This window comes from Rhyacophila brunnea, unplaced genomic scaffold (genome assembly GCF_057557595.1).
Source record: "Rhyacophila brunnea isolate RB1 unplaced genomic scaffold, BYU_Rbru_1.0 scaffold_1, whole genome shotgun sequence".
Classification (NCBI taxonomy): domain Eukaryota; kingdom Metazoa; phylum Arthropoda; class Insecta; order Trichoptera; family Rhyacophilidae; genus Rhyacophila; species Rhyacophila brunnea.
The window spans coordinates 28,172,402-28,187,047 of NW_028232751.1; the positions used below are offsets into that span (position 1 = coordinate 28,172,402).

The following is a 14,646-nucleotide window of genomic DNA, read 5'->3' on the forward strand; positions in this document are numbered from 1 at the left end:
TTCTTGGATACCACTGGATGACTAGATTTGTCCAACGATTGTCTCTTCTTCGAGCTATGTGTCCAGCCCATCTCCATTTAAGGCTTTTAATAAACTCTATTACATCGCAAACCCTTGTCTGCTTCTTTATCCACTCATTCCTCTTTTTGTCCTTTCGCGTTATGCCCAGCATGCACCTCTCCATACCACGTTGTGCTACTCTAAGTTTCTGGATCTCTCTTTTACTTAGGGTCCATGTTTCACACGCATATGTCATCACGGGAAGCACACACTGGTTGAACACTTTGCGCTTTAGGCACAGTGGAAGGTCACTTTTGAAGACATTATTCAGGCGGCCAAAAGCACTCCAGCCTAGCTTTACTCTGCGAACAATTTCATCAAATATACATCCATCTATAGATACTTGTTGTCCCAGATAGATGTAGCTTTTCACCTGTTCGAGCTGAGTGCCATTGATGAGGATCTCTTTTTGGCCTGCAAAGCAGTTGAACATGACTTTCGTCTTTGTTACATTTATTTTCAAACCTACTTTGTTGCTTACTTCAGCGAGTTCCTGCATTCTGCTTTGGAGGTCATCTGAGTCTTGCGAGAAAATTACTATGTCATCGGCAAAGCGCAGATGACTCAGGTATTCTCCATTTATGGGGATCCCTTTGTCATTCCAGTCAAGTTGCCTGAATAAGTCTTCAAGGGTAGCTGTAAATAGTTTAGGTGAGATTGTATCACCTTGTCGGACTCCTTTGCTGATAGGAAATCTGCGCGATGGTTTATGGAGATTTACAGATGCTGTTGCGCTACTGTATATATTATTGAAAATATTTATATAGCGTCCAGGGATTCCTTGTTTTCTGAGTGCGTCGAGTATTGAACATTTCTTTATCGAATCAAACGCCTTCTCATAGTCTATAAAACCCATGCATAGTGGCAGTTTGTATTCCTGGTACCGCTCTATGATTTCTCTGACGACTTGGATATGGTCCATAGTGCTGTATCCTCCTCTAAATCCGGCTTGTTCTCTCGGTTGGTTCTCGTCTAGTACATTTTGCAGACGGTTTGAGAGAATTTTTGTGAACGTCTTGTAGAGAATAGGGAGTAGACTTATTGGACGATAATTTGCTAGGTCTTCTCTGTCACCTTTTTTGTGAAGAATGACAATGCTGGCATTTTTCCATACCTCTGGGACATCCTCTTTGCATATGCAGGCTGTGAACAATTGTGCAAGTACTTCATTTGCATCCTTTCCTGCTTTTTTGAGGATATCTATCGTTAAACCGTCTTCCCCGGGGGCTTTCCCACTTTTCATGTAATTTAAAGCATGGGTTACTTCCCAGGATGTAATTTCGGGAGTATGGTCTTCCGAATTTCCATTTCTCTGAAGATCTAAGTCTATAGTCGTATTGTCAGTGTCATCACTGTAGAGATCGCTGTAGAACTCTTCAACTCGGCTTAACAAGTGTTCCCAATTTCTGACGATAGAACCATCTTTTGCTTTTAGTGCTGTGATTTGACGTTTTCCTATCGACAAGCATTGCTTGTTTTTGTTTAAACTTCTGCCTGCTTTCACAATTGCTTGTATGAGGTTTACATTGAATTTACGAAGGTCTTCTCTAATCTTCCTTCGGAGGGTTTTGCAAAGTGATGAAAACTCCATATCGTTTTGCGCCTGTCTATCGCTCTTGGTTTTCCTTCTCTGCTCCATAAGATTCAATGTTGCCTTCGAAAGCTTGGTGGAAGGTGTAACTTCTGAGCTTTTTACGCCTGTTTTTTCTGCACATTGTAGAATAATATTCGTTATATCCTCCGCGTTGGATAGGGAAACGGTTTCGTTCTCATCTAAGAAAGCCGATAGTGCATTTTTGAGTTCATTTTGGAATTCAGTATTGTTCTGCATGTATACGCGAGCATTTGACTTCTTCTGCAGTTTGGATCTTTCTGATTTGACGTTCAATCTTATCTTACATCTCACCATCCGGTGATCACTGCCAACAGATGACCATTGCTACATATAACGCAAGAACATTGTCCAGCGATGCCAAACTTGTAGAGTTTCAAGAAGAGCTCCGGAATATCCACTGGGATGTTGTCGGACTCAGCGAAGTAAGGCGTAAAGGTGAGAGTATTATTACTTTACAAAGCGGACATGTGCTGTACTCCAAAGGAACCGATGAAGGACGCACGAGCGGTGTTGGATTTGTTGTCAACAAAGCCTGGAGGGACCGCATAGTCGAGTTCAACTGCATTTCTGACAGGGTCACAAGCGTGATACTTAAAATCAATGCTAGGTACCGCATTCAGATTTTGCAAGTATATGCTCCGACACAGAGCTATCCTGATGAAAAAGTGGAAGAGTTTTACGAGGAAATAACATCCTTGAAAAATAAAAGTAAATGCCACTTCAACATCATAATGGGAGATTTCAATGCACGTATTGGATCATACCAAAGAGATGACGTAGCGGTCGGACATTTCGGACATGGCTCAAGGGATGGTAGAGGGGACATGCTTGTGGAGTTTGCTGAAACCAACAATCTTCACATCATGAATTCCTTTTTTCAACATAAACCTACACGTAAATGGACGTGGAGAAGCCCGACAGGAAGGACCAGCGAAATCGATTACATCCTCGCTGACAGAAAATATACATTTTTAAACTGTAAGGTGATCAATCAGTTTAACACCGGCAGTGATATAATATAATTACGAACAATACAGTTCTTTTACAACAAAAAAAAAATCCAGTGGAAAATTATACAATTATTATTATCTTCACAATAGACATTGACATACACGTCATATAGATACTACAAAAGAACTTGACAATTTTGGCGCAAATTAATAAATTATAATTGAATCAATAGTTATTCGTTGTATGAACGTGTTCTTCTTTTTATTACACGCTGACGAAGTTTTGGAAAACCACTTCCTCCTAATTATATAGCAAAATATTTTAAAGGTATGAATTGTTCTGATTTTATTTTGTCTGATTCTAAAATATTACAATTAAATAATTATTCAATAATCTTGCTATTTTATAATATGCATTTTCAGGGATGGTATACATGAGGTCAACAAGAGCCATATACTGAATTTTCATATATTATATAAAGTATTATTAAATTAAATCAATAAAACAATGCATTTCCATCATGAATTGATAGTTAACGCGATAAAAGAAATATATATAAAGAGCCACATCATAGGGAAAGAAAATACCTATATTTTTATCAAAAGATATTGGGAGCCGCACTTAACCCAACGAAGAGCCGCATTTGCCCGCGTTTGTTATAGATATATTCAGCATCTTTAAATACATGTCTAAACTGCAAATCAATAAAATCAGACGATAATTATTATTGAAATTTTAGCCGCCATTATGGTAGATACTTTTTAAGTTTAATTTCAAATTAGTTTTTAACATCATAAACTACATGACGTCTTAACTGAAAATCAATGAAATTAGATAACAATGGCGCAATTTTCTGCAACTATTTTTTGTAATTCTGTTTCTATCCACCGCATTCCAAATGTAGGTTCATATTATATTTTGTTATATTTTTTACAAAGTGTAAAAATGACAGTCCCATTATATGTTTTTTCATTGTTTATTACAAATGAATAATGAATATAACAATGGCCTTATTAGTTCTTAGCTCGAAATGCAGCTTCCAGATTGACCAGTTAATAGAATATAATATATATATTATTCGGTTTCGAATAATTAATTATTGTATGTGATAGTTTGGAATTATAAGAAAAACATATTTGTCATCGAAAACTGACAATCAGGTAGGTACCTGCGAAAATAGATGATGTGTCTATTTTTAAAAACCACTATTTCCAGATTTCGATAATAATTGTGATAAAAGACATTTTTGTAAACCTATTTAAAATGAGAACAATTTGTTTAATAATTCTATTCGACAATTGATCGCGTATTGCAATTAGCTAAATATAATTGCACATAACATCAACATTTATTTGTATCATTTTTGATAATCGAATTCTGTCATATAGTTTTTAAACTTTTTGTATTCCATCGATGGGAAGATACGGATTAATATATACAAACAAAATACTGGCTGGCAGTGTCTTCTTCTTCTTCGATAACGCTACAGCTCAAGTTGAGCCCTGGCCTCCTCCACCGCAGTCCTCCAGCCGGAACGGTCCTCCGCACGTATTTTCCCGTTTCTGATTCTTAGCAGCTGGTTGGCATTTTTTGTAATGTTATCACCCCATCGTGTGCGTGGCTTTCCCACTGGCTTTTTCCCCCCTGGGTTTCCTTCGAGGGTCTTCTTTGGTATCCGTAACTGAGGCATGCGCTGGATATTGCCTGCCCAGTTTAGCCTCTGGAGTTTTATGAAGGTGGAGAGTTTTGAATCTTGGTATAAGCGGTATAGTTCCGTGTTGTATCTAATCCTCCACTCCCCACCATCATTAAAAGGTCCGTATATCCACCTTCCATTTAAAAAAAAATATATATATATATTGCCGCGGTTCCCCTTATAAGTAGGTACGACCAAAAATTGGCAATTTTTCCGTAAATCGCGTAATGCCCGACGTTCCACAGGCGTGATGTTGCTTTGTGGCGACTTGGACTTCCTAATCATACGACTAACGTATTGTTTCCGCAATAGCAGGGGGCAGTTCTTGTCAGAATCAACTTCAAATATAATGTCATCACAGGAATGCGTTTTGATGTTCCTGCGAAATCATTTTGTTTCCAAATACAGCGAATTTTGTATCAACCAAGCCAGCCGAAGACAAAACAAAATAAAGTGATAGGTATATTTCACGCATAGTGTATGGAGGCTCTCGAAATTCATAGGAATCCTGATAAAATCAATATGGACGATTAGCTACATTTAAAAAAAACTTTACTCCCACGGTGGCCGCGCGGCTCAAGCGTTGGACTATCACGCCGTGGGTCTTAGGCTCGAATCCTGGGTCTGGCAAGTACACATATTGATTTTTTATTTGTGTGTACGTCAGGGTATGGACCTAATAGGTTGAGCAAGTGGCTGACATCCATTTCTCGTAAAAAAAAATCTGTTAATACAAACCTCTACTTTGTGGAGGCCCATATGATCCTATTAGGATCGGACGTGGTCAAAAAAAAAACTTCATGGATTCTGTTACTCTCAGTAAAATCCAATATACGAACTGGTCGTCATAATTGACTTACGAGTGGTATCACCATCTTTACTATGAGCAACGTTTTCTCTCAGCTAAATACATCTATGACATACTTAGAGTGGCGTTTATATTAATACCTTCTTTCACATTGTCTCTGGAGAATGGCCATTGCAACGAGCCCGAAAGTCGAGGAAGGAAGGAAGAACACGGGATGATAACCCAAAAACTTATTATCTATTTTTAATAACCTTGGTGTTAAATTAATCAATTGACTAAAATTAAAAAGAAGCGTTCTGATATTGTAATTGTTATAATTCTGGCGATGACGGAAAAAAGCGATGAAACCATGGCCTCGAAATACGTCAAAATTTTATATAAAAAGAAAAATCAGATAAAACTAAGTATCTTCTACGTCACTCGCAAATTCATTTTACATCAAGTACTTAGATACCGGCAGACAATATAATTAATTTTAATACTATTTTTGCTATATCGCATCGCAATGTTTATAAACATTCCTCTTATATATTGGATACTAATTTAATAATCATGATAAACATTGGTTACCTCTAGAACAGTGATGCATAACCTTTTTAGCGGTATGTCTATATCATATATATCATCATGTACGGCACTACAACTCTTGGCAGGTCTTTAAAAACTTCCTTCGTCCAGGAAGATTCTTATACAGATATAGAATAAACCTTCTTTATAAATATAAAATAAAAGCAGAGTTCTGATGGTACTGCTATTTATCGCATAACTCCAAAAGCAATGTAGTAAATGACCTGTTCATGAAGATTATCGATTGCATATTTCGTTATTTTTCTACAAATAGTATACTTTTCAATTATAAGTGATAACTAGCAATATGATCTATATTCACAGTTCATCATGCGGCTGAATTTAGTCGGTCTTGATATGAAAGTGACACAAAAAACGACCCCATATCTATTAATTTTTAAGAAGACACTCATTGTTTTTTGCATATAAAAATAAAACTTGAAACGCAGAAGGCTTCATTCTCTATATGTAACATTTTTTTCTGTTTTAATAACATTTGTATAATATACTATGTAATGTATATATATATATATATATATATATATATATATATATCTATGATAAAATACATCGTGTCTGTTTGTTATTCGTATCAAGTTGTCAAAGCCACTCATATATTATTTTCTGTCTTCAGACGTAGGTCGCTATCTTTAACATTCGTTGATATATTCGCCACGTAAAAAAGATATACCGGGGGAAAGATAGTTATCTTAACAGTTGACACTTAGCGTATAAATTATCAATTATATTTGTTGCAGTAATACAATGTAAACGTATAGATTAAGGTTGTACCTCAGTTGAGGCACGGTCTAAAAAGATCGTGGCTAGGCGATGCGAGGATTGCGGGTCGCGGGTGCAAATGACGCATGCCAAACGAAATATATTTTGTCATATAAATCCAACATACGTCCATTTTATGTTATATTTATTGTTCTATTAGTAACAATAATAATATATTCATACACATGTTATCTTTTTAATGTAAATGGGTAACGTTTTTAGTCATCTTTACCTTCTTCCACACGTATTCTGCAGGCACCAAACTAGAAGACTCCAACCTTTGCACTGGATTAGCCAGTTCCTCACCGCAACTTCGCCGCCAGACTCCACGAGTTGGCTTGATAGTAGATGGGCCGGGTTGTACCTGCGGGCATGACCACCAAGATGTTGAACACATCCTCTGGGATTGCCCGCTTATGGAATTCGAACGAGCGGAGCTGTTTGCCAGGGTCCGTCCTCACACGGGCCCAATTGGTCATGGAGATCTAGTAGCAACCAAGGCCAACTTTGCGGCATTTGAGAAATTTGCAGCGTCGTATGGGGAGCGGGATAGTCCTGACTCTTCTGTAGACTCATCCATTTCAATTCGTGACACTCAGTATGCGGGTACACAAAGCGCTTAACGTCAGCGGACAGCAGAGCCAGTCCAAAAACAAACATTTTTTCTTTTTTAACTTTCTTCTTTAAGCCCGTCTCGGGACGGAATGAGCACTTAAAATCACTTTTTTCAGACACGTTTAAAGCGTCATAAAAAGCGGCCGTGCATATCCACGGTTGTGCATATATGACGGGTGGTGGTGGGCACTTTAACGTATGTTCTATTAGTAACAATAATAATATATTCATTGACATGTTTTCTTTTTAAAGTAAACGGGTAACGTTTTTAGTCATCTTTACAGGATTTAAGAATTAATACACCCGTAGCCATGACGAAACAAAGTGACGTGTTTCCAGCTCGACGTTCTCTCTCAGAATGCGAGCGAGTCCAGAATTTCGTCGCGCCTATAATTGAAAATTATTTGCCCTTTCACTGATGTATCACCTTAACGGATAAAGACATTGTTGAGGAAAGGATGCTTTGACAAAGACCCCAGTCTAGGGAATTGTTATTAGCATATTATGCAAGTACAGATTATAATAGTTAAAAATAACGATTGAAAAGATTGTCATAGAATGGTTCTTGAAAATAGTAGGTAGCACACTGGGCTCTGCATTGACTATTGTTATATTGGGTTAAATTCCCTGGAAAATATTAAATATTATGTATGTAACATCGCATATGTAAATACAATGTATATTTACAAAATATTATATGAGGATACGGGATATAATCGCATAAGTATGTCATTTAGTCCGGTTGTGCACCACTGCTGCAAATTGTTTGAGGCATGTATTACATAATAACAATATTAAATGTGAATATAGAAATCTTGTTGTATCTATAAAAAATTATTTAACATTCATATTTTCAATTCAATACATACTAAAGATTAGTCGGCAAAAAATATTTTTTGTGGGCATAGTTTTTTTGAAAGGCAATTCGAAACATCCGGTTATTGTGTGGACCACCACTCCACATTCTGGTTTGCGTTCAAAATATTTTTATTTAAATTATGAGTAGGTAACCAACTACTATACTTCCCTATTAACATATTTATTAACCTTAACTCCATAGAAGGTATATAATTAAAATATAAAATAACTCTAAAATTTTACACAGAACACTGGTCAATTTTCAGTAAATAAAATGAGTGAAGAATATATATGTCTTTAAATATTACAATATTATATTAATTAGAATAAAATATAATACTTATTTCATGACATAGTAAAGTTCATTAATGATCGGTACCGGTTTGGTCTGCTTAAAAGGACCTTTGCCAACCGTTCATTTTTTTACAAAAACATTTTTCAATAATCGTGAAAGCGTGCTTATTTTCAATAAGCAGTACAAATTATACAGATATATAAAAAAATCTCAACGTCAACTGTTTTTTGACAGAAATGTAATTTATTATTTAATTTATTTATTAAGGTGGTAATAAAATTACCTATTTTAATCCATAGTTTAATAAGACAGGGCGAATAAAATTCAACCAATTAGGCATATTGATAATAATAAAACTATATTCCATTCGCTGCATTATTGCCATCTTTTTGTCACCGAGTTATAGTATGCGGTCGAAGAAATTAGTATTTCGGAAAAAAAATATAAGACGCATTGTCCTCGGTTGAAAATATAAACTTAGATTTTTTATTTCTTACAAAAAAATAATAATAAGGAATTTGAGAAAATCCTGGGCCTTTTTTATTTAGCTGTTTGGCCAAAAAAAATACCGGTGAAATTGAGAAATTACGTTTCAAATCAAAGTCGAGGGATTTTATTTAACTCTTTCAAACAAATTTTCTTTTCGGCTTGCCAAATTTAATAGACTATCAAATTACATTATGACATTAAATCTCTATGATAAAAATACGTTTTTCTCCGATATTCAAAATTATCGTATTTTAGGCGTACTTTACCTTTTCAATATCGTACATAGTACGCGGACCAAAATTGTAGTAGTAATACTATAATTATTATAGTACGGTACATCATCAACATTATGGCCCCCACAAGGGGGGGGGCTTATAGGGCTGTAGCCTGGGGGCCCGGGCTCAGGAGGGGCCCGGCGAGACGAGTCGACCAGATAAGTGAGATAAACATACATCACAAAATTGCCTTTATAGTAAAGAAAAGTCGCCCGCGGCGCTGTTTTCTTTCAGTAGTGCTATTATTTAAAAATATGTGGTTGTACTATACAATTTTTAATTGTGTATCAATACTCGACATCTCCATAATTCAAATGGATGTATTAAAATATACAATAAACCATTAAATATACACATTAATTTTACCGCGTACTCTCATTTGGAAAACGCTACTCTAAAACGTCACACTGTCTTTATCCTTAACGATAGGTAGGGGGGCCGCTAAATATCCTAGCCTGGGGGCCCGCTTCACGTTGTGGGGCCTACGATCAACATCATCGTATACGTCCCTTGCTGGGACTTGGGTTATTAGAGAAATAGTCTTCATCCCAGACAGCGGGAATTTTCTGCGACGCAGATGACACAATCGATGCATTAGAAGATTTAAAAGGGGGCCTCGAAACAGTTCAAATCGGTCATGAAATTATACTGAAATCTTAAAGAGATGCGCACTTCTCATATACTGAGTATACAATGTTACCAAAGCGTAACTAAATCCTTGCAACTAACGTCAAAGGCCCTACAAGACCATCACTTAAAAATTTACACAAAAAAGTAAAATACACATATTATTATTATTAGTACTGTCGTTTTCAATAATAATTATGTTTTGTCACTGAATCTGATTTTAGGATAGAGATACATTAATATTTTTAATAAGATACGTTGCTAGTTGGAGGTATTGTAACAATACTAAATGAAGTAATTCATATAACCTTATCGTTTTTCAGATACGGAGAGAAGCAACGTAAAGGAAACGGCGGTGCTGGAGAACTTACTGGAATCCAACTGCTGTCGGCTACAGCTTATCAGCTCAAGAAACCAAATCAACAGCTGCTGATCCCTATCACTCTCTGGATCGGGATGGAGCAGGCATTTATTGGTGCCGATTTCACTCAGGTACTTAGACGAATTGAAAAAAGGCACTACTTTTTGTTTATTATAATATTATGGTCTAAAATCATCGATGCATTCTAATATGGACGATTACGTCCAGTGGGGTAAGACATGCTATGCATTTCTTAAGGGCGGTAGAGGCTTAAGAGCCGGCAAGTTAAGGAAGAAATAAAACTAATTTAAATTAAAACGACGTTACCGAATATACCTAAATTACGTCTGCGGATACTGTCAGATCTTTTAACATTTTGTACTAAATTGTCATTTTAATATGACTGAGAACAAAAATACATAATATATATTATAACTTCTAGAAAATTTACATAAATTTTGAAATACAGATACGATAGGGGACGATATTTTCAGTTTGAATAAGGGTGGTATTTTGCCTAGGAATGTCACTAAAGATAATAATTAATTAAATAAAAGATAATATGTGAATAATAAATTGACACCAAACCTCATACATTTTAATCTGTCAGCAGAAGCTTCGTAAATAATTTTTATTCTTTCGTAATAAATAGATAAATGCAGACATAAGTCGGGGGTCTAGGATCATAAGGGCGAAACTACAAAAACACTGTACTGAGATAAATGGGAAAATAGGGTAAAATAGTTTTTATTGTTAAAAAAAACAATTTCACACTGTAAAAATACAAAAAAAAAATTAAAGCTATTGTAACATATTCATAAGAGTAATGTAGAGCATCAATATTGTCATTTTAGACATTAGTTAGATGGGAAAAAAATAAAATATAATTAATGGGAGACATTCGCCCTTTTGTCTCTCAAAATATTTTCAAATAAGGTTACTGGTAAATATTTATTCATAATACAATATAGATTATACAAAACATAGGCGAAATATCTTTCATAAAATTCTATTCCTAAATCTAACTATATACATAATTTTGTTATGCATCTTCTTCATCCATGTTTTCCTAATTATTTTCAAGATTTGACAACTTTAAAGAATTGTAAAAATAATGATATTGTTCCTGAATAATGCCCATTGATATCTTTTTCGCAGTGAGGGAAAGTGCTGCGTTATATTTAGGCTGGATTCTCTTCGTATGACTTGGAGCATTTTGAATGGCTCGTCAAAACCATATTTTCTCCATCCGTATCAATCCGTATGAATCGTATAACACTTTCTCCATCCGCATCAATCTTCTTATTTTTATTCTTTTTTATTTTTATTTTATTCTATATTTCTTATATGCATTTTGTAATTCAGAAAAATCAAGAAAATCTTGTTGATCCATCTCAGTTAGATTGTATTTTTTGTGTGCCATCTGAACAGCAGAGTACCATGCGGATGGATGGTATTTATATCCAAATGCTTTAGTTTTCGATTCTCGCATGAACGGAATCTCATTTCATTTGCAAGTGCCCGGATTCAAAGAACATTTGATTAACTATCGGAATTTTTGGGAACGACTATGTTTTATAATGAACATCTTGTGGCACCATCCGGTCTTTGTTTTTCAATATCGCCTAAAGACCAATATGAATTCAACATTGTCTGCCGTACTGTTTCGGTAAAATTCTCATTGTACTTTCTGGGACATTTGGAACAGTCTTTGGGTCTTTAAATAAGTTCCTTCAATTTGCTTACCTGTAACTGAAACATATGACATTCCGTTTTATCTATTAGTTATATGTTTATTTCTTTTGAATTCGTACGGCTTAGCAATACGTGTTCGTTTACTATTTAACTCATCAAAAACACAATCTAATTTCTGAATTGAACATTATCGGACATCACCGACATCATTTCTTATTGTAATTTCTTCTGGGCATCCATTACATTTTTCAAAAAACCGGTTGAGTTATTCAAACACGTAGTAATTCCTGAGATGCTGTAAATGAGTTTGTTCTACAGGAAATCGATGAATTAACTCACTTTTATCTGTTTTCATAATATAATATTATGAAGTATATACCATGGTTAAATTCAGCATATAATGGTGGTTCATGCGTAGGTTCTAATATATTTTCTACTGACAATAATAATTGTTCCGAATGTCCTGGTAATGGTTCAAATATAATCTCTTCAAAAAATCCTGTTTCACTATTCAACCACGAAGTAAATTCTGGGATGATGTGCACGTCTAAGAAAAGAAATAGTATGTTTAATACAAAAGACAGATATTTTGAATCCGGTTTTCTAAAATAATATAAAATATTAATTACATAATACATAATAGAGTTCAATTCTGTCTTTTATGATGAGTGAATATTCTGCATTATTTTCCATTAGTCATTTTGCTGGCCATCCTGGTAACGTATCAGGGAGAAACTCTCGAAAATATTATCTTGAGCTCTGCAACCACGAAGTAACTCCTAAGATGATAATATGCATGTCTGAGAAAAAAAAATCGTATTTTTAATACAATCAGCTAGTAGATAAAGCCATATCTGAACAAATGAACAATTCATTATAATATTTCATCAAGGTTAACTGTTTATCCGAGTTATTCTCCTTGAAATTATAATCATTAGTCGGTGTATTATCTGGTATATGATTTGAGTTCAAAACATTCAGTTCTTCGTCTTCCAATTCTGTATTTCGATCTGCAAAAACATGATTTATAATGATGCTGTAAGTATATAAATATATAATCAGATTACATTTAAAAACAATTTGACCGGTTAGGAGTCGAAATAACATAACTTAAATATACATAAGTAATTACTTACTTCGCATGCTTGTACGTTGGTTCTGTTTAAATATATCCACAATCATTACCTCTCCAAAACTTTGTTGATATGCAAATATGAACCGATAACAAGTGTTTACTTAAGTCAAATTGACAACTTACGCCAAACTAAAAATTACGAAACTTCCATAAACTAAACTTTATGTCAGTGACATAAAGGCGAAACGCCGCTTACGTTGAAGTGTATTTGATTAATCGGCATTTATGTCAGAGTCACACAGGTGTAAGAGGACATTCACCCATATGACATTAAAATTCCATGTGGATTTGTAGATACGCCAAATATCTGGCAAACCTCTATACGTACGAGTTTCATCTCTGTACATATGATAGAACTGCGTTCTAGCAAGACAATGCAATATTTAACTCAAAACAGCCATTTTTGTAGTTTCGCCCTTATGATCCTAGACCCCCGAAGTAATTAATAAATAATTACAAGATAAAAAGAACTTTTTATATACTTACCACGTTTTTAAATTTTCTGTTGAATCATATAAACTTGACAATTCTATGTATTAATAAAAACTTTTTATTGTACTTGATAGAAATGCTGAATAAAATATAGAATACTGAAATTTCATATTGATTTCCATAGTAACGCACGTATATATCAATAATTTAGTTGCTAGGACCCCCTTAGCAACCAACAATAATAACTTTCCATACAAAACAGAATTAACTGAAAATGAATTCAATTCCGCTTAAAAATGGCTAAAGTATTATAGTATTATTATTATATTACTTTTAATAGTATTAAAATAATGCATTGTCGTCGTGCTCTGATATATTCTAAAAGTTTCAAATTACTAGCTAGTCGGGAAGTTAGTTAAAAATCTTCAATCGTCCAATACAAATCTTGGACAAACAAGAAAAAATATGTACTGGACACACAAGAAAAAATTAGTACCTACTGGGCAAACAAGAATACGAGCTAATAGAAATGTGGTAATAACTCTGTCTGCATTGTAATAATGATCAACTTGCAAACACCGTTAATTTGTATAATTACCTATATCATTATTGCTGTTTTCTTTCCAATGTATCTATATCCCAATTCCAGATGCCCATTGTATTAATACATACTGTATGTAGGTATGTACTTATATCTTAACTATACGTACATTTTTCACTTTATACGTTTCTATTTAAGGGGGATCCTATATCCCAACAGAGAACCTAGCGGAAAAATACGAAGCTTGCAATTTTAGATTTCTTTTTGATAATTTACAATTTGAACTGTATAAATTCATAAATATGTATCTGAAAACATTAAAAAGGTTTTTTTAAGTGAAAGATAAACTTAAGTACTTATAAACAAATATGAATGTGTCACATATTTGGTACATAGGTTACGTTATTATTACATTATTTTTATAGTTATATTTTTTATCAAAATGTAGTTTATTAAGTTTTCAAATTTTCGCCGTTTAGATTTTTGACTAATTCATAGTTTTAATATGTTTTATATCTATTTTAAAAAACATCGATTTTTATAAAAAATATAAATGTGTATAACTTGAAATCCTTTTTATTTTCGCCTTTAATTTTAAGCTTCGTATTTTTCCGCTAGGTTCTCTGTTGTCATATTGTAGGATCCCCTTAATGTTTTTAGATAGGTCTACATATTATTTTTATTATTTTTCGTAAAAACATAGCAAGCTTAGTATTTTTCCGCTAGGTGCCTATGGTATGTGGAGTATTGGCGGTATGCCTAATAATAATTATTTATGTACGAAATCAGTGACATCTAGGGAGTCTTATAAAAATATTAATTATAATTCGCATTAATAAAATAAAT

General features: G+C 34.2%; 1 protein-coding gene across 2 annotated transcripts in view; it reads left to right on the plus strand.

Moving 5' to 3' along the window:
• Positions 1-14,646, plus strand: part of LOC147079647 (UNC93-like protein) — a 191,073-nt gene that overhangs the window by 158,345 nt on the left and 18,082 nt on the right. For both annotated transcript variants that reach the window (XM_085942784.1, XM_085942791.1), the window contains one exon: positions 9,960-10,128. In XM_085942784.1, coding sequence (XP_085798910.1) covers positions 9,960-10,128 — 169 coding nt within the window. The remainder of the gene's footprint in view (positions 1-9,959; positions 10,129-14,646) is intronic.